The sequence below is a fragment of the Anolis carolinensis genome, chromosome 2, assembly GCF_035594765.1.
Source record: "Anolis carolinensis isolate JA03-04 chromosome 2, rAnoCar3.1.pri, whole genome shotgun sequence".
NCBI lineage: Eukaryota > Metazoa > Chordata > Lepidosauria > Squamata > Dactyloidae > Anolis > Anolis carolinensis.
In genome coordinates, this window is record NC_085842.1 from 7,723,642 (window position 1) to 7,747,081 (window position 23,440).

Here is a 23,440-nt window from a genome sequence, read left to right on the forward strand (position 1 = left end):
TGTAAAGTGTGGCTGGAAAAAGTAAGATGTAGGAGGAAGGAGAGGACATGAGAATGGTAGCAGAAGAAAATAAAAGGAACCAGTGCCCTGCTGACACCAGGGAAACTGCAATTCATGAAGTAAGAGATCAAAGCAGGGATATCTGGAACTGCCTTGTCCATGAGAATGACTTCTTCAATCAGGCATTATATCTCAATGGCAATAGTACAAACCATACAGAGAGCAGACAACCTAAATGCCATCAATTGGAAGAAAGCTTTGGATATAATATAGACCTTCCTGAACATCAGGAAGAACTTCCTCACTGTGAGAGCTGTTCGACAGTGGAACTCTCTCCCCGGGGCTGTGGTGGAGGCTCCTTCCTTGGAGGCTTTTAAGCAGAGGCTGGATGGCCATCTGTCGGGGGTGCTTTGAATGCGATTTCCTGCTTCTTAGCAGGGGGTTGGACTAGATGGCCCATGTGGTCTCTTCCAACTCTACTATTCTATGATTCTATGATTCTATGATTCTTTCCAACTGTCAGAAATCCCATATAGTGGAAAAGTCATATGCATGCCTGGAATATGGAGAAAGCTTCCTTCAAAATGGAAACCTCAACAGGCATCAGAATAGCCATACAGAAGAGCTGTCATATGCATGCCTGTTGTGTGGGAAGAATTTCAGTTGGAAATCAGCCCTTTTACGGCATCAAAAAACTCACGTGGGAAAGAAGCAATATCAATGCAGGAGTGTGGAAAATGCTTCCATCAAAAAGGAGACCTTATCAGACACCAAAAAAAAACCCACACAGGAGAGAAGCCCTATAAATGCCTGGAGTGTGGTAAAGACTTTGCTGAAAAGAGAAGTCTCCTTGGGCATGAAATGACTCACAGAGGAGAGAAACCCTTTAAATACCTGGAATGTGGGAAGAATTACATCTTCAAATCAGACCTTACAATCCACCAGAAGGGTCATAGAGGAGTGAAACCATACACATGTCTGGAGTGTGGGATGAGTTTCAGTAAAAGTGGAAATCTCAAGAGGCACAAAAAAAACCCACACAGGAGAGAAGCCCTATAAATGCCAGGAGTGTGATGAAGCTTTTACTCAAAAGAGAAGTCTCATTGGGCACGAAATGAATCACACAGGGGAGAAACCTTATAAATGCTTGCAATGTGGGAAGAGTTATATTTACAAATCAGTTCTCAGAACCCCCCTGGAAAGTCTTACAAGAGAAGAATTGCAGCTTTCAGTCGGGACCAAAATATTCACAAAATGATGAAAATGCACGTGGAAAGAAAACTGCTCTAACTTTTGTACAGTATAGATTCCCTCTCTTTGGACTGAGAGATGGCTCAACACACCTTGAATCTTCTTTTGGCTTACTTTGAGGAAGAACCTGGCAAGTTCAACTTAGTTGTACTTTTGGTTTTTTGGAATTTTGATACTTCACCAGTTAATATGAGGTGGTATCCACACTGGTGTCTTACCCATGTCAGCCTCCTGTGACACCTGGCTTGAGTCTAATAGGCCTACCTAGCTCTTTTCGTCTGTCATTCAGAGATGACATCCTGTTTTTAAATTTTGGATTGCTGGAGTGATTCCTCTCCAATACCCTCACTTTACTTGTACATTAAATGTTGGAAAATCTGTTGTCATTTTAAACTAAATTTAATAATGGTGAAAAAGCATACTATGCAAGTAGTGTAGAAAAGGATAAGTCTAAGAAGACACCAAAGTATCTCCCTAAGGAAGAAACCATCCTAGCAGAATGGTAAGAGCTGACTTAGGGCAATTCCAAAATGAGACAGGTCTAGGGCATTTGGGCTATTTAAAGTCATTCGTATGGAAAAGTAAATCCACAAAAAGCTAAATCATAGTGGGGCACGTGTTTCAATTACCTTTACAGACATGAAGCTACAGCAATGCTGTCGTTACGGAGAGACCGGATCATGATAGCTATCAAAAGTCATTTTTAGCACCTATCAACAGTCCTTTTTAGCAACTAAAACAGGCATAGGACAACTTTGGCCTTTCCTCCAGGTGTTTTGGACTTCAACTCCCACAATTCCTAACAGCCAATTTGGTGCAAATTAAGCACCAAAACACCATGTTTTACAACAAATCAACACAAAAAGCAGTTCAATACATGGTAACATTATGTAGTAATTACTGTATTTAGTAATTTAGGAAACAACCCTGTCACAAGATGAGGAAGAGGGGAAAGACAACTGGCACCCATTTCCATTTATAAGACAATACCTCAAATGCACGAGATCCCATCTGATTTCAGATCAGTCATGGGCCAACTTTGGAATTGTGGGAGTTGAAGTCCAAAACACGTGGAGGAAAGGCCAAAGTTGGCCCATGACTGATCTGAAATCAGATGGGATCTCGTGCATTTGAGGTATTGTCTTATAAATGGAAATGGGTGCCAGTTGTCTTTATTTATTTATTTATTTATTTAAATTATTTCTATCCCGCCCTTCTCACCCGGAGGGACTCAGGGCGGCGTACAATTGGCAACAATTGTCTTTCACCTCTTCCTCATCTTGTGACAGGGTTGTTTCCTAAATTACTAAATACAGTAATTACTACATAACGTTACCATGTATTGAACTGCTTTTTGTGTTGATTTGTTGTAAAACATGGTGTTTTGGTGCTTAATTTGTAAAATCGTAACGCAATTTGACGTTTAATAGGCTTTTCCTTAATCCCTCCTTATTATCCAACGTTTTCGCTTATCCAACATTCTGCCGGCCCATTTATGTTGGATAAGTGAGACTCTACTGTAGATAGCAGGAAGGCGTTTCAGTATTCCTTGGGCTTTGCCTGGCTTGCTCATTTCATAGAATTTAGAGTTGGAAAAAATCCCAAGGAGCCATCCAGTCCAACCTCATTCTGCCATGCAGGAAAAACACAATCAAAGCACCCCAAACAGATGGCCATCCCAGCCTCTGTTTCAAAGCCTCCAAGGAAGGAGCTTCTTGGCCTGCAAAGACATCCCTGGGAAAAAGGAGGAGGACGGGTTGGACTGGATGGCCCATGAGGTCTCTTCCAACTCTATGATTCTATGATTTGCAAGGGGAGGAGGTCCCCCAAAAGAGCAGGAAGGAGCCAAAGGGAGGGGCGTGGAAAGGGGCGTGTCTTCCGCAAGAGAAGCCCCGCCCACTACCGCGCAAAGGAGCCCGGGAGAAAAGCTGGACCCGGCAAAGGGGCGGCCGGCTGAGGAAAAGAGAGCAAGCTGATAAAGAAGCTGGTCCATATCGCTTTATCTGTGCTCCTGCCTTCCTTCCCAGGGCGATGGGGTGAGTCATCGCCCGCTCTCCCCCATATTTTTGGGGGTCGCCAGATCTGGAGGGAAGGGGGTGATGATGGCAGAGGGGAGAGTGAAGGGCGGCGAGGAAGAGAGCCCCCCTCCCCTCGTGATCACTCATCTAGGAAGCAAGGCTGTCTCTGGGGAGAAGGCGAGGAGGAGACAAAGGCCCGCCGGAGTCCATGGGGCAGAGCTGGGGACTACAACTCCCAGAACGCCTTTCGAGGCGGGAGGCGGGGCCTAAGGGCACGTGGGAAGCCCAAGAGGTGGTTGTGGTCTCTGCAGTGGGCCCTCCCTCCTCCCCTCCAATGGGGAAGGAATCATAGACTTGGGAGCGACTTCGTGGGCCATCCAGTCTGACCCCATTCTGCCAAGAAGCAGGAAAAACGCATTCAAAGCACCCCTGACAGATGGCCATCCAGCCTCTGCTTAAAAGCCTCCAAAGAAGGAGCCTCCATCATACTCCAGAGCAGAGAGTTCCACTGCTGAACAGCTCTCACAGTCAGGAAGTTCTTCCTGATGTTCAGGTGGAATCTGCTTTCGTGAAGTTTGGAGCCATTGCTCCATTGCATCCTAGTCTACAGGGCAGCACAGAACAAGCTTGCTCCCTCCTCCCTAGGACTCCCCCTCACATATTTATAGTAGGTAAAGGTTTCCCCTGACATTAAGTCCAGTCGTGACCAACTCTGGGGGTTGGTGCTCATCTCCATTTCTAAGCCAAAGAACCAGCGTTGTCCGTAGACACCTCCAAGGTCATGTGGCCGGCATGACTGCATGGAGTGCCATTACCTTCCCGCTGGAGCGGTACCTATTGATCTACTCACATTTGCATGTTTTCAAACTGCTAGGTATACATAGCCCTTATCATGTCTACTCTCAGCCTTCTCTTCTGCAGGCCAAACATGCCCAGCTCTTTCAGCCACTCTTCAAAGGGCTTGTTCTCCAGACCCTTAAACATTTTAGTTGCCCTTCTCTGGACACATTCCAGCTTAGAGTCAGCATCTCCCTTTAATTGCATTGCCCAGAATTGGACACAGTGTGATTCCAGGAAAAGTGGCAGAATAGAGGGGGAGCATGACTTCCCTGGATCTAGGCACTAGACTCCTATTTTAATAATAATAATAATAATCCAAGCCATTTTTGTAGTCAATGTTTTCAATATATCGTGATATTTTGGTGCTAAATTCATAAATACAGTAATTACAACATAACATTACTGCTTATTGAACGACTTTTTCTGTCAAATTTGTTGTCTAATATGAAGTTTTGGTGCTTAATTTGTAAAATCATAACCTAATTTGATGTTTAATAGGCTTTTCCTTACTCCCTCCTTATTATCCAAGTTATTATCCAAGATTCTGCCGGCCCGTTTAGCTTGGATAAGTGAGACTCTACTGTACTTTATTTTTGTATCCTGCCACCATCTGCCCAAAGGGACTCAAGGCAGCTAACATGAGGCTAAGCCCGAAAGAAAACAAGGTGTAAACAAGTTAAAATATATAAAACAAAACAATGAATAACAATAACAGTATACAACCAAATGAAATAGATATAAGCATAATTATACAAATAAAACCATGGAAACAAGATAAAAATCATGAATACAATTTCACCACCAAGAAATAAAATGGGAGGGTCAAAACAAAGTGTGTAATAGCTAGTTTAATAAAGTGCCAAAATCTCATTGGTTTTTTTTTTGCTGTCGCTTTGCATCACCTTCCTTCCCACGAAGGCTTCCAAGATCTTTTTCGCACATACTGCTGTCGAGCCAGGCATCGTCCCACATTCTGTATCTTTGCATTCCATTTTTTCTGTCAAAGTGAAGGATATTGCATTTGTCCCTGTTGAACTTCATTTTGTTAGTTTTGGCCCATCTCTCTAATCTGTTAAGATCATTTTGAATGAAAGAGCTAAGTGCTATGGCAGGCATGGGCCAACTTCAGCCTTCCCTCCAGGTGTTTTGGACTTCAACTCCCACAATTCCTAACAGCCGGTAGGCTGTTAGAAATTGTGGGAGTTGAAGTCCAAAACACCTGGAGGGAAGGCCGAAGTTGGCCCGTGTCTGATCTACACCATAGAATGAATGCTTGTTAATTGATCTTGTTAATTCACCTGTTGTCTTGTGTAGCTTATTGAATTCCCTATTGTCTTGTGTAGCCTTCGCTTCCTGACATATTAAAAAGGGAAGAGGTTCTTCAACCAGCATGGAAGCAGTTTTGGAGCCCAGGTTGGAGATGGAGGAGCCAGACCCACTCAGCCCCGAAAGAGGAAGAGAGCCCAGTAAAATGCCGGGCAGGAGAAATGTTGTATCCAAGGGGAGAACAGGACAAGATGCTGTCGATGAGAAGGGGTTCAGCTCAGTCCTTCAGGGCCAACGCTTCCGGCGCTTCCGCTTCCAGGAGGCTGATGGGCCACGAGAGGTTTGCAGCCGGCTCCACACACTCTGCTCCCAGTGGCTGAAGCCTGAGGAACATACAAAGGCAGAGATGCTGGACCTGGTGATCCTGGATCAGTTCTTGGCCATCCTTCCTCCGGAGATGAAGCGCTGGGTGAGGGAATGTGGGGCAGAGACCAGTTCCCAGGCCGTGGCTTTAGCTGAAGGATTCCTCCTGAGTCGGGCAGAAGAGGAGAAGATACAAGAAAAGGAGCCGGAGGGAGAGATCCTTCAGGCCCAGGAGGCTCCACCAGACACCAGTCTGAGGTTGCCTTCCAGGTGGATTCAACTGGAGGGTGACAACGTTGTTGCACCACTGGGTAAGAAGCCTTCTTTTGCTTGCTTCCTTTCTTTGCTATTATGAGAATATATATATATGTATGGAATTGGATGCATCCCATGAAAGCTTATGCTGGATAAAACCTTCTCTCGAGTTCTTCTGATCCTTCCCTTGAGAACATCATAAAGTGCCATTTTTGTGTTATTTAAATTGTAGTAAACCCTTTCATATCCCCACTCCAAAAAATGAATTTTGAGAAATGAATAAAGAAACTAAATTTTCTTTCTCTTCCTTTCTTTGGCACAGGAGGTGAACTGTGGATACCGGGAAGGCATAATAACTCATTACTTTATGAAGGAAGAGAAATGGCCTTTATGGAACAGGATCAGGTAAAAGAATTGTAGTAGAAATGAACTGGGGATAATTGGAGAATTGTCCAGAGCCATTTCGCAAGGTTTGGGAGCTTCTTTTGTTTGTTTTCTGCTTCTGCCCAAACTTTGGCCCTCCAGATGTTTTGGACTTCAACTCCCACAATTCCTAACAGTCTACTGGCTGTTAGGAATTGTGGGAGTTGAAGTCCAAAACACCCGGAGGGCTGAAGTTGGCCCATGCCTGCTGTAGATGCATCCCAGGGGCCTGTATAGTGCTTTCCACTTTGGACTGAACCCTATGTTCGATCTTTTATTCGAGATAATTTAGAGTTATTCATCCCCTCAAAGCCTGCACTCTGTTTCTGCCCAACTTTCCTAATAAGTCTCAAAATGTGTTAAGTGTTTTAACTAGGAACAAGAACTCCACTACAGTCTTGAAATCTACAAATGTAAAGAGATGACTGTAGTAGTTTGTTCTTGTTGTTGCCATTACTATTTTTTATATTACCCTTTTCCCAGTTTGGGACTCAACACAGTTTACAACAGATAAAAAAGATGCTAGTTAAAACCCTGTCTCCCAAAGTTGAGGCTGTCATGTGAACATTCATGTATTAACCCCATCCTCAGGAGTTGAGGAGGAGCTAGCTCAGCACACCACTTCATTTACCCCATTGGATCCAGCATCTTTTCCTCTTCCTGCGTGCCATAAATTATTGTTTTGTCCGGGCAAAAGAAGGGGAACATAAATACGTAGCACACAGGAATAAGAGGATGACACAGGTGAATATAGGATAAATGATATTGTGGAAGAGTATGAATGCATGAGTTCTTGACAGCAATGGGTGCGAAAAAGATCTTGGAGTCCTCATGGACAACAAGCTAAACATGAGCCAACAATGTCATGCGGCAGCTAAAAAAGCCAATGGGATTTTGGCCTGCATAAATAGGAGTCTAATGTCTAAATCCAGGGAAGTCATGCTACCCCTCTATTTTGCCTTGGTCAGGCCACACCTGGAATCACACTGTGTCCAATTCTGGGCACTGCAGTTTAAGGGAGATATTGACAAGCTGGAATGTGTCCAGAGAAGAGTGACTAAAATGATCAAGGGTCTGGAGAACAAGCCCCACGAGGAGTGGCTTAAAGAGCTGGACATGTTTAGCCTGCAGAAGAGAAGGCTGAGAGGAGATCTGATGAGGGCCATGTATAAACATGTGAGGGAAAGCCACAGGGAGGAGGGAACAAGCTTGTTTTCTGCTGCCCTGGCGACTAGGACGTGGAACAATGGCTTCAAAATACAGGAAAGGAGGTTCCATTTGAATATGAGGAAGAACTTCACCATGAGAGCTCTCTGCCCCAGATTGTAGTGGAGGCTCCTTTGGAGGCCTTTAAACAGAGGCTGGATGGCCATCTGTTGGTGTGCTTTGAATGCAGTTTTCCTGCTTTTTGACGGGGTTGGACTGGATGGCCCTCAAAGTTTCTTCCAACGCTATGATTCTATGAATGGGGTCAATTTCTCTTTTGCTGTGTGCTTCTAGACTTTAATTGGGTCGGCTGTGGTATATATTGGAGTCTGCTTAACAGTAGAGGACACATTATTGATCTGTGTGTCTAAAATTCTCTTCTTTCAGGTTTTGTTTGAGGACGTGACTGTCCGTTTCAGTGAGGTGGAGTGGGCCCTGCTGAATCCTGATCAACAGATCCTGCACTGGGAGGTCATGGAGCAGAATTATATGATGGTGGCTTCTCTTGGTAGGGATCCTTTTCCTCTTGTTGGTCAATAGAATAGAATAACTTTATTGTCATTGTACAAAGAAATTAAATTCTTCACAAGCACACATCACAAAACAACACACCTTTCCCTCCACACTCCTACCACCATTGCACAACCCCCAATGCCACAGCAATGTGAAGCCATTAAGTTCAATATACCGTATATAGTCGAATATAAACCAAGTTTTTCAGCCCTTTTTTGGGCTGAAAAAGCCTCCCTCAACTTATATTGAAGTCAAGCCTTGAGGTGAGGCTCTGAAGCCAGCTGGCCTTCACCTCCGTGGAGCAGGCCGGAGGAGGAGAAGCGGCTGTGGTGGTGGCATAAAGAGATAGGTGACGCTAAACAGCAGGAGATGCCAAACAGCAGGAGAAGGATTGCACTCTGGCGCTACCTCAACTACCACAGGTTCAATTGTGCCGGCAGGACTGCTGACCAAAATGTTGGCGGTTCGAATCCGGGGAGTGGGGTGACTTCCATCTGTCAGCTGCAGCTTCCTATATGGGGACATGAGAGAAGCCTCCCACAGGATGGTAAAACATCAAACATCCGGGTGTCCCCTGGGCAATGTCCTTGCAGACTGCCAGTTCTCTCACACCAGAAATGTCTCAAGTTGCTCCTGACACAAAAAAGTGCTTCCCTGCTGAAGAGGGTCGATACCATACCAAACCATAACTCCCCGTACTGTAGAAAAACACAAAAGGCTCAGTTCTGTTTAAGGTAGATAGTTTCTTGCCTTTGAAAAGGCTCTATCAAATATCATCTGGTAGATGGAACAGTGTGGATTTTACCAGAAAGTAGTTGTTGAGCACAAACCTCCATCACCAGATACATGTCTGGAAAAATAGCAGAAATGTCCTAAACTATTTTAGCTTTTGGGACATATACAGAACATGCTTTTTTAATAGCAGGAGAAAACACATTTCCAGATGTGCCAACATGTTGTATATTACCATAAGTGGGAAAATTCCTGGGCACATTTTCCTTTATTGATTCTTTTGTCCCCTTAACATTAATGCTCAAAGTTGCATTTAGATCAATCTCAAAAAGGGTACTGTGTATTCGCCAAATGGGCACGACCTTGGAAATACCTAGCTGTAGTGCAAACTTTCTCAAGTGTTGGGTTTTGGAAGCTGCACAAGATGGCTTTAAGGGAATTTCTGCCCCCTCGCCCAAAGCATATACAATGTTCCTTCACTACTTTGCGATTCGCTTTTTGCAGATTTGTTGTTTCGCGGGTTTTCAATAAACTCTAAAACAATACTATAAATCATAAAAAATAACAGTGTACAGCCTAAGGAAGGGAGGAAGGAGAAGCCGAAGGGAGAGAAAAGGAGCCCAGGCAGCAACGGGAGGAGGAGGCGATTTATCAACACACGTTTGATAAAGACTTAAAATAGTGTATAACTACTAAAATAGAAATGTAGAAATATATAGCGTCCCTACTTTGTGGATTTTCACTTATTGCGGGTGGTCCTGGAACCTAACCCCCGCAATAAGTGAGGGAACACTGTACAGCCAAATTTAGTAAGCTGGCAATAATGTCTTAATCATGCATCCAGCCCTCCAGGTGTTTTGGATTTTGACTCCTACAATTCCTAACACCTGGAGGGCCAAAGGTTGCCCATGGCTGGTACAGAAGCATCCTATGCATCTTCGGGGTACATCAATAGTGCTGTAGAATGAACATCACTTTAACTGCCATGGCTCAATGCTTTGGAATCCCAGGATTTGTAGTTTTACAATGTCTTTAGCTTTCACTGCCAAAGAATGATGGTATTATACCAAACTGCAGTTGCCAGGATTCTGTAGCAGTGAGCCATCTTGGATATTGGGAGGGATACATCACAAAGTCGGCCATCGGGCAAGAGATTAAGAAGGCTATCTTGGATATTGGGAGAGGAAATAAGGAGCGGGCAGCCATCTTGAAGAACATTCTTTTTCAAAATCTTTTTTTTGTCCTGTTAGAAATGGAGCCCTCGACTTCTACCGGTATTCCTGGACCAAAACAAAAACGCAGGTCATACGAAGCTGGTTTCAAACTTATGGTTGTGGCAAGAGCAGAAGAAAGCAATAACAGTATTGCAAGTAGGGAATTCTGTGTTGATGAAAAACAAGTGAGGGAGTGGCGGAAAAGGAAAGCTGACTTGGAAAAGATTCCAAAGTCAAGAAAGGCTCGACGTGGTTTAACAACTTCATATGGGGCTCTAGAGGCTGAATTGAATAACTGGGTTATGGAGTGTCGTCAAAATGGTTACTGCGTAACACGCATGGAAATTCGCTTACGTGCCCTTGAAATGGCTAAAGAGGACCAATTTAAAGCACCAGGCATTGAAAATTTTGTTGCTTCAGCAGGATGGTGTAATCGCTTCATGAACAGGTTTGCCCTATGTTTGCGGGAAAGAAGAAAGATTTCACAGAAGTTGCCAAAAGACCTGAATGAAAAAGTGATGTCATTCCATTCATTCATCATAGAACAAAGATTGATCCATAATTATGACCTGGGTGATATTGGGAATATGGATGAAATAGCTATGACCTTTGATCTTCCAAGCAACAGAACTGTGGCAAGTTTGGGAGACAAAACTATTTCCCTCAGAACCACCGGAAATGAAAAAAACCATTTCACAGTCGTTCTGTCATGTTTGGCTAATGGAATTAAGCTGCGGCCTGTCATTATTTTTAAAACGAAGACCTTGCCTAAAAAGGTAGAATTCCCACCACAAATTACAGTGCGCACACATGTTAAAGGCTGGATGGATGAAGATGGAACAAAAAAATGGCTGGAAGAAATTTGGAACGGACGACCAGGAGCAGCCTTAGAGACAAAGCCATCATTGCTAGTTTGGGATATGTTCAGAGCCCACACATCTGATGACATTAAAAAATTGGCAGAGTCTTCTCAAGTTACTTTGGCCGTTGTTCCAGGTGGGCTTACATCTGTATTGCAGCCCCTAGATGTGTGTTTAAATAAAGCTTTCAAAGACCGTTTGCGAAAGATGTGGCATGAATGGATGTCGTCTGGTCAAGGCCGACTGAAAAAAGTTGGAAATGTGATGAAGCCCGACATAAAATTGATAGCAAATTGGGTTCGTGATGCATGGGAAGAGATTCCAGAGGACATGGTGCAACATGCTTTCAGGAAATGTGGCATTAGTAATTCTATGGATGACAGCGAAGAGAGTGCTTTGTATGAGAACAATAGTAGTGATGGTGATGATTGTGAAATCAGTGATGATGACAATGTCTATGCCGATAACCTCACAGCAGCTACAGCTGAAACTCTGTTTGGACATACAGATGAGGAGGAGGAGGAATCCAGCTTTGAAAGATTTTAACTCTTGGGTTCTTGATTTCTGATTAAGCTAAGGTTTTTGTACTTTTAAACAGAAAGGGAACTGATATGACATTTTACCTCTGTTGGTTTTTTATAATTATTTAATGCAACTGTTTATTTTGACTTATTGTACAGTGTTTAGTATTGTCTTTTGTTTAATTTTTTTGTTGAATGTTTACTTGTTACTATGTTGGAAGCCAGCCTGAGTCCCCTTGAGAAGATAGGGTGGGATACAAATGAAGTTTTATTATTATTAAGTTATTGTTGATACTATATTGTTTTTATTGACCCTCATTTTCCACTTACAGAGCTAGTTTACTGTTTTTCTTTGAAATACGGTAAATATTCAAAAAGATGTAACCTACTGATGCCTCAATTAATGTAATCTATTTTAATTTTGAAATTTACCAGTAGATGCTGTATTTCCCACTCTAGGCTTATACGTGCGTATATGCAGTAGTTACAGCTCTAAGATAAAAGCTGTCTCTCAATCCGTTTGTCCTTGCCTTTGTCACCCTGCACCGTCTGCCAGGTGCCAATTAAAAAAAAAAAAGAATATGCTGGGTGAGATGCTCTGAGCATTCTCAAAGATCAGTCTAGGGATTGCCACCTCTTTTTACAGTCTTGCAGCATAGCTCAGGGTCACAAGTCACCAATGTCCAGCACATCTGATTTCTAATCAGGGTTGGAAGAAACTATTCCCCTTTAGGCAGTACTTATGAGCAGCTGGTCTTTACAAGGACACCTAAAAAGTATAGTAGTAGAGTGGCTTGTGAAAAGGGATTTTGCCGTAAATGATCTGAGTCTCCTTTGGGAGAGATAAAATGGGGTATTAATAATAACAATAATAACAATAATAATAATAATAGAATTTATAACATTGTAAAACTTCAGAAAGTTATAGAAACACTTGAAATTCATGTGAAAGAAAGACCTACAAGATTAAAGTGGAGAAAACGTATGGGGATAATTTGGTGGCTGGCATTTTCCAGCTGCATCTTATTAAGGTCTTTTTAAGGACAGAATGATTTGGAAAACACGAGGAAGAAACAAAAATATATAATCTGGTACCCAAGGAGCTAATGTAACACTGCATTCAAATAAATTAGAATTTACTAAAATTGTCTCAGATATTTTTGGATTGGAAGTAACATCACCCTCTATTGTGGGCTATGATATGATAGAGTTTTTAAAAATAGTTTTATTTTTAAAATATATTAAATACTTTTAAAACTATATCACAATTATATTGCTATGCCATCTCCCCTGCCCCATCATTCATATAGCTTTATACAAATCCAGCTCTACCCATTCTATTGCTTTTAGTTATTCTAATTTTCTCCATTACATGTAATAGTATGTTTTTCTAATTGGTCGTCCATAATTCTTTAGTTTAAACTCACCATTGCTCTTGAACATGTAGCTACTAAATTGCTTCCATGTATTTACAAATAGATTTACTTTTATTTTTATTTTTGCTAATCTTAATTTGTTGGTTAACTTTTCTGATAGCATTATAGCCCATATCCTGTTTAACCAATTCTTTATTGATACATTCTCTAGTTTTTTCCTCCATGTTCTGGCTATTTTGAGTCTTGTGGCATAGTAATACAAGATTTTTATTTACCAAATTCTCATTCTTACTTTTAAATACCAAAGTCATTAGTAGAGCCCCCCTGAAGTGTACCGTTTTCCCCACTATTTTATCCACGCTAGAATTTCATCCCAAAATCTTCATACAGTAGAGTCTCACTTATCCAACGTTCTGGATTATCCAATGCATTTTTGTAGTCAATGTTTTCAATGCATTGTGATATTTTGGTGCTAAATTCGTAAATACAGTAATTACTACATAGCATTAATGTGTAATGAACTACTTTTTCTGTCAAATTTGTTGTATAACATGATGTTTTGGTGCTTAACTTATAACCTATTTTGATGTTTAATAGACTTTTTCTTAATCTCTCCTTATTATCCAACATATTCGCTTATCCAACGTTCTGCCGGCCTGTTTATGTTGGATAGATGAGACTCTACAGTACTTTTAGACACAGCCACATGTGGGTCCAATCCCATTTCTCTACACTTTCTCCACATAGTTTAGGGGTTCCATTATTATTTCTATGTTTTTTGGGTGTTTTATAAAATCGTGTCAGAAGCGAATTGTGGCAAGTTGCTTCTGGTGTAAGAGAATCGGACATCTTTAAAGACGTTGCCCAGGGGATGCCATAATGTGTTATCGTCCTACGCAGGGCTTCTCTCATGTCCCTGCAAGCTAGAGCTGAGAGACAGGAGCTCACCCCCTCTTGTGGATTCGAACCACTAACCTTCAGGTCAGCAGTTCAGTCTGCACAAGGGTTTAACCCATTGCGCTACCGTAGCTCTATGTAGGGTAATACATAGATAGTAATACAGTGGATAGTAATACCATCTATGTATAATTTTCAGGACATTTTCTTTCAGTAGTTCTGAAATTGGTCTATACATTGACTAAGTCCCATTGTTTCTCTTCTATTTTAAACCCTAGCTCTGATTCCCAATACTTCCTGAATTATCTGATATTATTTTGATACTTGTCCTTTGGTTTGGTTTGAATTATCATTGCAGATTGATTCAAATAATGTTAGTGTTTGTTTCCTGATTATATTTGTCTGAAATGTGTTTATTTGTACCAATAGTCACCAAGATAGATTAATTGGCTTTGAATTGGTTTTGTAATTGTTCCATTTAAATAGGTTCTCCTGATAAAAATAAATAATAATTTGTATAGATCCATTTCTCTTTCTACCTCTTAAATGGACTATATTTATTTTCATGTTGGAAAAAAAATGATATTCTAAAAATGGACAGGGGGTGATTGAGAATGGAGCAAGAATGTTCTTAAGGGAGATGTTGACAAGCTGGAATGTGTCCAGAGGAGGGCAACTCAAATGATCAAGGGTCTGGAGAACAAGCCCTATGAGGAGCGGCTGAAAGAGCTGGACATGTTTAGCCTGCAGAAGAGAAGGCTAAGTGAGAGGAGACATGATGAGGGCCATGTATAAAGATGTGAGTTGAAGTCATAGGGTAGGTAGGAGGGAGTAAGCTTGTTTTCTGCTGCCCTGGAGACTAAGACGCGGAACAATGGCTTCAAACTACAGGAGATTCCACCTGAACATTAGGAAGAACTTCCTCACTGTGAGAAGGGCTGTTCGGCAGTGGAACTCTCTCCCCCGGACTGTGGTAAAGGCTCCTTCTTTGGAGGCTTTTGAACAGGCTGGGTGGCCATCTGTCGGGGTGCTTTGAATGAGATTTTCCTGCTTCTTGGCAGGATGGGGTTGGACTGGATGGCCCACGAGGTCTCTTCCAACTCTATGATTTTATTATTATATTGGGATCATATACTAATCAAATCCTCAGGAAAAGGGTTGTCCAACTTTTTTGCATTTTCTAACTTTGCTTTGCTTTTTCTTGTGTCATAATAACTTTCGTGCTTGGCTTCTTTTGACTTGTATCCTTAAAACAGAGTTATTATACTTAATTAATTTCCCTAGGTGAATTAGTTGAAATAGATAATATAGTTCCAAATTTGGTATTGCCAGGCCTTCTCTTGAGTCATGAGCATATTTAAAACTGTTAATGAACCTCAAAAGATTTCCCTCCTGTGATTGCCAGATCTTTGTAACTTGCAATTTCTTTGAATATCTTGCATATCTAATGATGAGATATTTTGTGGAGCTCTTGGTAGGGGGTGATCTAAATATTTTTGCCGATCCACTGTGAATTTGTTCGATATCATCTTGTAATAGGGTTGTTGTGTGTTTTCCAGGCTGTATGGCCATGTTCCAGAAGTATTCTCTCCTGACGTTTCACCCACATCTAAGGCAGGCATGCCATAGATGTGGGTGAAACGCCAGGAGAGAATACTTCTGGAATATGGCCATACAGCCCAGAAAACACACAACAAGCCTGTGATTCCGGCAATGAAAGCCTTCGACAACACATTGAACATCTTGTAGTATTTAGACATCTGGCTTTAGTTATCTGCACCATGCCAAATATTATTCTAAAAGGTTATTCTGGTTTTCCTCCTGCTCCTCAAAGTTGCATACACAAATGTTTTCTCAGTAATGTTGGTCTTCTTTATATTTTAATTGTTACATCTCTTCATGAAAATGCTTAAGCCTTTCCTCATCTCTTAAGATTAGTTCTAATGCATCTCCTCCTGTTTTTCTTATACCTGTCACCTGAGCAGTGATATTCTTCAACTCTTCTTTGAGTGGTTTTCTCTTCTTGGCAAGGCCAGCTTTGAATTCCTGTTTTAGTTGTTTTAGATAGTCTGTTATTTTTGGATTTCTCTCATCTCTAGTTTTGTCTCGATAAAATAGTTAAGAGTAGAGACATCACATTAGCAATGAAGATCCGCATAGTTAAAGCAGTGGTATTCAACGTAGTAACCTATGGATGTAAGAGCTGGACCATAAGGAAGGCTGAGCGAAGAAGATCCAACCAGTCCATACTACAGGAAATAAAGCCCGACTGCTCACTGGAGGGAAGGATATTAAAAGCAAAGATGAAATACTTTGGCCACATAATGGGATGACAGGATACCTTAAAAGAAGATAATGATGCTGGGGAAAATGGAAGGAAAAAGGAAGAGAGGCCGACCAAGGGCAAGATGGATGGATGTTATCCTTAAAGTGACTGGCTTGACCTTGAAAGAGCTGGGGGTGGCTACGGCCTGCTGACACGAAGCTCTGGTGTGGGCTGGTCCAGGAGGTCATAAAGAGTTGGAAGTGACAGAACAAATAAACAGCAACTAGTTTTGTCATATCTTGTTGTTTTTCTTCCACCCGATACTGCCTTACCAACTCTGATTTTTCCTTCACTCCCGTCAGTGAAATTGCTTTCATTTTCCTTATTTACTTCCTCTTTCTTGCTTTTTGTTGGTGATTTTTATTTCTTTGCATCTTTGCCTTTTTCCTTGTTGATAATTTCTCGTCATGTTCCAACTTATTATTCTTCAAATTCGTTCTTAACCCATAGGAAAAGCAGGGGTTATTCTGCCATCTCCCAGAACACGAACCCCCACAGGATATGATTAAAGTTATGCTGTAAAGTTATGCTGTAAAGTTATGCTGTAAAGTTATGCCAACCTAGCAGTTCAAAAACATGCAAATGTGAGTAGATCAATAAGTATTGCTCCAGAGGGAAGGTAATGGTGTGCCATGCAGTCAGGCCAGCTACGTGACCTTTGAGGCATCTATGGACAACCCTGGCTCTTTGGCTTAGACATGGAGATGAGCCCTAACCCCCAGACATGACTGGGCTTAATGTCAGGGGAAAAACCATTTCCTCAACCTATGCCGTAAAAAGAATGATTTAGCACTCATAACAAAGAAATATAAATTGACTTCATACAGCACAACTACTATTTTGTGAACTTCCAGAAGACCACAGCTTCCCCACCCCTTGGATGAGACATGGTTCTCTCCTCTATAGCAAGATCTCAAATCTTCTTTCTCATTCTCTCACCTAACATTTTTGCTAATTGACTGATTTTATGCTCCCTTTTCTCACTCTTTCTTTGTGTTTTTCTTTCAAGGTGGTGATGGACCAGGGAGTAAAAATGGGGATGTGCCATGTGAAGCGTTGCTGCAAACTGAGAGATGTGAAGAGGAGGAAGAGGAGAGCACAGGAATGGAAGCAGAAGAAGATAGAAGGAATCACTTTCCTTCTGGCGCCTGGGAAATACCAGTCCAAGAAATAACAGACAAAGATGGGGATATCTGGAACTGCCTTGTCTACGAGAATGACTTCTTCCATCAGGCATTATATCTGAATGATCATGTCACAGATAATATACAGAAAGGACAGCCTACATGCCATCAAATGGAAGATGGCTTCGGATATAGTATACACCTTATTAACTGTGAAGAATCCCATATGGTAGAGAAGCTATATAAATGCCTGGAGTGCGGAAAAACTTTCCATCATAGTGGAAACCTTAGTAGACACAAAAAAACACACATGGGAGAAAAACCATATAAATGCCTGGAGTGTGGAAAAGGCTTTGCCGAAAAGCGAAATCTTATTGGACATGAAATGAATCACAGAGGAGACAAGCCTTATAAATGCCTGAAGTGTGGGAAGGGTTTTAGCTACAAATCAGTCCTAAAAAGTCACCAGAATAGTCATACAGAAGAAAATTCTTACACATGCCTGCAGTGTGGGAAGAGTTTCAGGTGGCGGTCAACTCTCACACGGCACCAAAAAAAACACATAGGAGCAAAGCCATATGTATGCCTGGAATGTGGAAAAGGCTTTGCTGAAAAGAGAACTCTCATAGGGCATGAGATGAACCACAGAGGAGAGAAGCCCTATCAATGCCTGAAGTGTGGGAAGAGTTTCAGCTTGAAATCAGTCCTCAAAACTCACCTGAATAGTCATACAGAAGAGAAATCGTACTCCTGCATTGTGTGTGGGAAGAGTTTCAGTCATAGTTCAGCCCTCAAGAGGCACCAAAACAGCCACTTTGGAGAGAAGACACACAAATGCCCGGAGTGTGGAAAGTGCTTCCATCAAAGAGGAGACCTCAGTAGACACCAAAAAATCCACACCAAAGAGAAGCCACACAAATGCCTGGAGTGTGGAAAAGGCTTCCATCAAAAAGGAGAACTCTGTAGACACCAAAAAAACCACATGGGAGAGAAGCCACTCAAATGCCTGGAGTGTGGAAAAGGCTTTCATTACAATGCAGACCTCAGCAGACACCTAACAACACACATGAAAGAGAAGCCATATAAATGTCTGGAGTGCGGTAAAGGCTTTACCCAAAAAAGAAGTCTCCTTGGGCATGAAATGAATCACAGAGGCCAGAAACCCTACAAGTGCCTAGATTGTGGGAAGAGTTTTAGCTTGAAGTCAGTCCTCAAAAATCACCGAACAAGTCATATAGAAGAGAAACCATACGCATGTCTGGAGTGTGAGAAGAGTTTCCGTTGGAGCGCAAGCCTAAAGATGCACCAAAAATCCCACAGAGGAGAGAAGCCACATAAATGCACGGAGTGTGGTAGAGGCTTCACTCATAAGAGAAATCTCATTGGGCATGAAATGTATCACAGAGGAGAGAAACCTTATAAATGCCTGGAGTGTGGAAAGAGTTATATTTCAATAACAGGCTTCAAAACTCACCAGGAGAAAAATCATCCAGTGCCAAGAGCGTGGGAAGAGATTCAATCAGATCAGCCCTCAACAGTCACCGAAATATTCACACAATGAAGAAAATACGTGTGGACGGAAAGCTATTAAAGCTTTTGTATAGTCTTACAGTTCATTCAAGACGTCTTATGTCTTCTTTTGACACACTTTTAAAGAAAAAGCTGGCAGGTTCAGTTTAATACTGGCCTTGCTGGTGCTTCGCCAGCTGATATGATGTGGTATCCACACTGATTTTTTTTTCTTTTCAGCTGCAAGTTCTTATGTTTTGTGCTTGTTTTAGAAAGTTCACTGAAACTTCTGCAGCTTCTTCTACAGTTTTGTAGATTTTGAGAGACAAATAAAGTTTTCATGTGGCTAAATGGTGTAATGCTTTGGGCATTGGACTACCTTTTTGGAGAACAGAGCTCAAAGCCCTACTTGGAAACACACTGGATGAACTTGAGCAAATCACATTCTCTCAGCCTCAGAGGAAGGCAAAGGCAAAGCCCATTTGGATAAATCCTGCCAAGAAAACCTCATGGTAGGGTCGCCTTCAAGTCACCATTAATCAGAAATGAAGGCATAGAGCAGTCGTTCTTAACCTGTGGGTCCCCAGATGTTTCTGCCTTCAACTCCCAGAAATCTAACAGCTGGTAAACTGGCTGGGATTTCTGGGAGTCGTAGGTCAAAACACCTGGGGACCCACAGGTTGAGAACCACTGGCATATAGTAACTTGTTTGAGAAGACACAGTCAGATAAATATGCACATAGGCACCAGCTCCTGGGAAGAGCTGACTGGCTCACATTGTACTGTCCATACTCTGCCCAAAATGCAGGGTGCCCTAGAGTTTCAGTGAAATGAGAATTTCCAGCTTTTCTTAACATGCAGCTAACCATAGTTTAGTCTGTGTGAAAGATTAGAAATCCGTAGATGTTGTGTTCATCCAACCCAAGTCAGTGGTCATGGCCTGTTTTTAAGAGTCTATAAGCCTCACTGTTTCTCATTTGGAGTTAAATGTGATAAGCTTTACTGAAAAAGGGTTGTGGAATGGGAGTTTTGAAGGGGTTCAGGATACACCTATGTGCAGAATGAATGCAGTTTTCAGCCATTTTAACTGCCTTGACTCAATCCCATAGAATCCTGGTTGTTGTAGTTTGGTGAGGGACCAGCACTATTCGGTAGAGAAGGATACTTTGTGAAACTATAACTCCCATAAATCCATAGCATTGAGCCATCACAGTTCAAGTGGTGTTGAATTGGATTAATTCTACTGTACATACCGGTATATACCCAAGCTGTTTGGGCTTCATAATAATAATAACAATAATAAAAACTTCATCTGGAGATTGCTTGTGTTCCCTTCTCCTTATAGAAACGCTTGAAGGACGGAAGAAGCTTTTTTCATCTGCAGATTTTCACTTACCTTTTGATCAACAAGAAGCCATGCTAATCATGTATGAAGAACCCACCAAGGGGATTCTAATTTTAATAGCAAAGAATTCACATGAGTAGAAAACAATATCTTTTCTCTAAAATAGAAAATATTCTAGTTCCAGCAAACACTGTTTTCGCACAAGACTCTTGAAGGCAGGGATTGCACAGTGGATCCCCTGGCTAGGCCTGAACCTTAAGGGGTAATTTAGCTTAGGAATTTCATTTTTAATTGTCAGTGGGATCAAAACAATCCTTGCTTTTTTGTTGGCCTCTTTCTACCATTTCCTAGCTTTTGCTTTCCGACTACAGGTTCAAAAGATTTTGGAAAAGGAAAGAGAAAAAGAATAAGTTCTTGTTTATGAACCAATATTTGTATAAGGTATGGGAACATCCTCTAAGTCAGACATGGCCAACTTTGGCTCTCCAGGTGTTTTGGACTTCAACTTCCACAATTCCTAGGAGCCAGAATTGTGGGAGGTGAAGTCCAAAACACCTGGAGGTCTGGAGTTGGCCCATGCCTGCTCTAAGTTCTAGAAAATACATTGTGTGAGTGCCACGGTGATACTGACATCTCCCTTGGGGCCCAGCTCCCTTCTTGGTCCTTGGTGATTGATTTCCTTTTTTGCTTATTATTCTTGCCTGACCATAGTCTTCCTTTCCTTTACCCGTAGTCCATTTGGCTGCTGTTTTCCAGCCTCCTGAAACTAAACCCTATGTAAGGGGAACATATTATTATTAATAAGATTAATAATAATTTTATTTCTTACCCTCCTCTCTTTGTAGCTTGAGGCAGGTTACAAAACATATAATCATAAACATTATACAGCAGGCATGGGCAAACTTTGGCCCTCCAGGTGTTTTGGACTTCAACTCTCACAATTCCTAACCGCCTACCGGCGGTTAGGAATTGTGGGAGTTGAAGTCCAAAACACCTGGAGGACCAAAGTTTATCCGTTCCTTTTATATAGAATATACATACTGTATTAGAATTTACTTCTATGAAATATTTATATTAAAATACACAGAACAAAGATTAAGATATAGCGGCTTGAGTGTTCAACTACAACTGTGGAGAAGAGAGTTCAAGCCCCTGCTCAACCGTAAATATCCACTGCAGCACTTTCCTACCTTCTGAGAGGGTTGTTCTGCATCAGGCGACTCCCGATCCATGGTGGCCAATTTTGTGACATTTCCCCTCACATCCACAATCTTCCTTCTAGCCTCCAAAGATGGAAACCCGTCCACTGATCTCATTCTCTTTCAGATTGAGTGTGTGTGTGTGTATGGGGGCGGGGGGGGGGGATGTCCTTCTCAAAAACAAAATGACCAGTTCCTTGGCACCTCGCAGGAGTCCCCTCAATTCCCCTCAAGTCCCCTCAATTCAACCCCTCAATTCCTGATCAGATGACACATTGGATTCCTCTATAAACTCTGGCAAAATTCAAGTTCTGTGCAAAGCCAAGTTGGTTTCTCTGCAAAACTACTGGCACCGTTCTCATTTGTGGCTCTTTGCGCCTGACCATCATAGACTCCTCATCTAATGGATTAATTCTGTGGGTATTGTATAAAGGTTCACAGAGCAGAAATGAAGAATTGTGTGCTAGCTGGCATTCCCAATTTCGCTTTGACTCAGAGATTTCTCATTACCTTCATGCGGCACACCTACACGCTGCAGCCAACATACTGACATGTCCCCAAACATAGTTTTAAAAACTCTGGATTAGACATTCAGGAGTCATTCGGCTGCCAGATCTCAGGCCCTGAACCTGTCATTTTTACAGTTTCTCAGCTTATATGGCTTTATTTTTTTAAAATAGTTTTTATTGAATTTAAAATTTTCCATACAATAATCACTTTTATCACATAGCAGATATATAATTTATTATACAATACTTGCATTATTCTTTTATATCTACTGTTGATTTATATCTATTATTACGTTAACATTTGTCCATCTACATTTCTTCACCACTGTGTATCCCCTCTCCCACCCCGAGCCACTTCTTATGTATTGTCTAACCAACATCTCATTTCTTCCTGAGGCAGAAGCCCTCAATCCTTTTTTTGAAGTCCTTTCTCAATAAATTTTCCCCATACACCCTCAAAGTAATTTTTCCCATATCCCTCTTTTAACTTTTAATTTGCATGTTAGCTTATCATTTATTGCCAATTTCCATACTTCCTTATACCATTATTCGATCTAAACATTTATTACTTTTCTCCAATTCCTTGCTATAAGCAGTCTTGCTATTGTCAATAAATCTTTTTTATCCATCTTATTGTTATTATAAATTGATAATAATGCAATACCAGGGCTTCTTTCCAATTTGATGTTCATTATATCCTCTATCTCTTTAAATATTTTATACCAAAATTTCCTTACATATTTACAATGCCACCACATGTGTATATATGTTCCCACTTCCTGACAGCCCCTCCAGCAATTTTTTGGATGGTTTTTATTAATATTTGACATTTTTAATGGCGTTAAATACCATTTCCAAATTATCTTATAATAATTTTCTTTGACTCTTATTGATAATTTTTTTCAAATGCCTTTGTTTCCACAATTGCAGCCATTTCATTTCATTTATTTTCAAACTCCTCCTCCCATATTTCCTTAAGAGTGATATTTTTTCTCTCTCCTTCTTTTATTCCACACAATATCCTATAGATTCTACCAGTTACACCTTTCAATTTTTTATAGTCATCTGTATCCCTTCCATTTTGTATTATTTGTTCAAATTGGTTAAGTTCCTTCCCCTCTTTATTATTTTTTTACCCAATTCTTATACCACTGCTCTAGCTGAACACCATGGAACCATGTCAATTTTATTTCCCCAAATTCCTCCATTATCTTTTGCTTTTTCATTTCTATCTTAATCCAGTCCCCTATTTTGCCTAGGTTTTTTTCCCTTAATACTTTATCCATTATATTTTTTCAATTTTTTGGGAACTTCCTTTCCATTATAACTGGAATTATTTTTGAACCCTCCGGTATTGACTTTTTCTTATATTTAATCCATATGTCTAATACATACTTTAACATTTGGCCTCTCTCTTTGCCCTTAGTTTTGTATATATTTGTATATTTTTCTTTATTATGGATTCCTTTTCCAACCCTTTTATTGCTTTCTCCAGTTTCCTTTTCCTTATCTATTTTATTTTATAGCATCTTTCATTCTGTTAGCCGGATATATTCTTCCTGTGCACTCTTTCCCTAGCATTGCAGTGGGACTACTGTCCTGGCTACCTACCTCTCCCCTAATTATAGCTCGCACTACTTGCACTTTTGGCCCAGTTTGTTTTTAGGTTCTTTTCAGGATTTTATTAATGTAT

At 41.2% G+C, this 23,440-nt stretch overlaps 1 protein-coding gene across 3 annotated transcripts; it reads left to right on the top strand.

Moving 5' to 3' along the window:
* The first annotated feature begins 3,145 nt into the window (after window positions 1-3,145).
* LOC107983296 (oocyte zinc finger protein XlCOF6) lies at window positions 3,146-20,011 on the top strand. Of its 3 annotated transcripts, none has more exons than XM_016996375.2 (5): window positions 3,146-3,287; window positions 5,453-6,049; window positions 6,316-6,398; window positions 8,010-8,130; window positions 17,071-20,011. In XM_016996375.2, the coding sequence occupies exons 2-5, from the start codon at window positions 5,500-5,502 to the stop codon at window positions 18,744-18,746; spliced, it is 2,430 nt and encodes an 809-aa protein (XP_016851864.2). In that variant the 5' UTR covers window positions 3,146-3,287; window positions 5,453-5,499; the 3' UTR covers window positions 18,747-20,011. The 3 variants fall into 3 exon arrangements, with proteins under 3 accessions (XP_016851864.2, XP_062829050.1, XP_062829048.1); XM_062972980.1 differs by lacking the exon at window positions 17,071-20,011 and adding an exon at window positions 10,118-14,257; XM_062972978.1 differs by lacking the exon at window positions 3,146-3,287 and adding an exon at window positions 3,297-3,796.
* The last annotated feature ends 3,429 nt before the right edge of the window (window positions 20,012-23,440 follow it).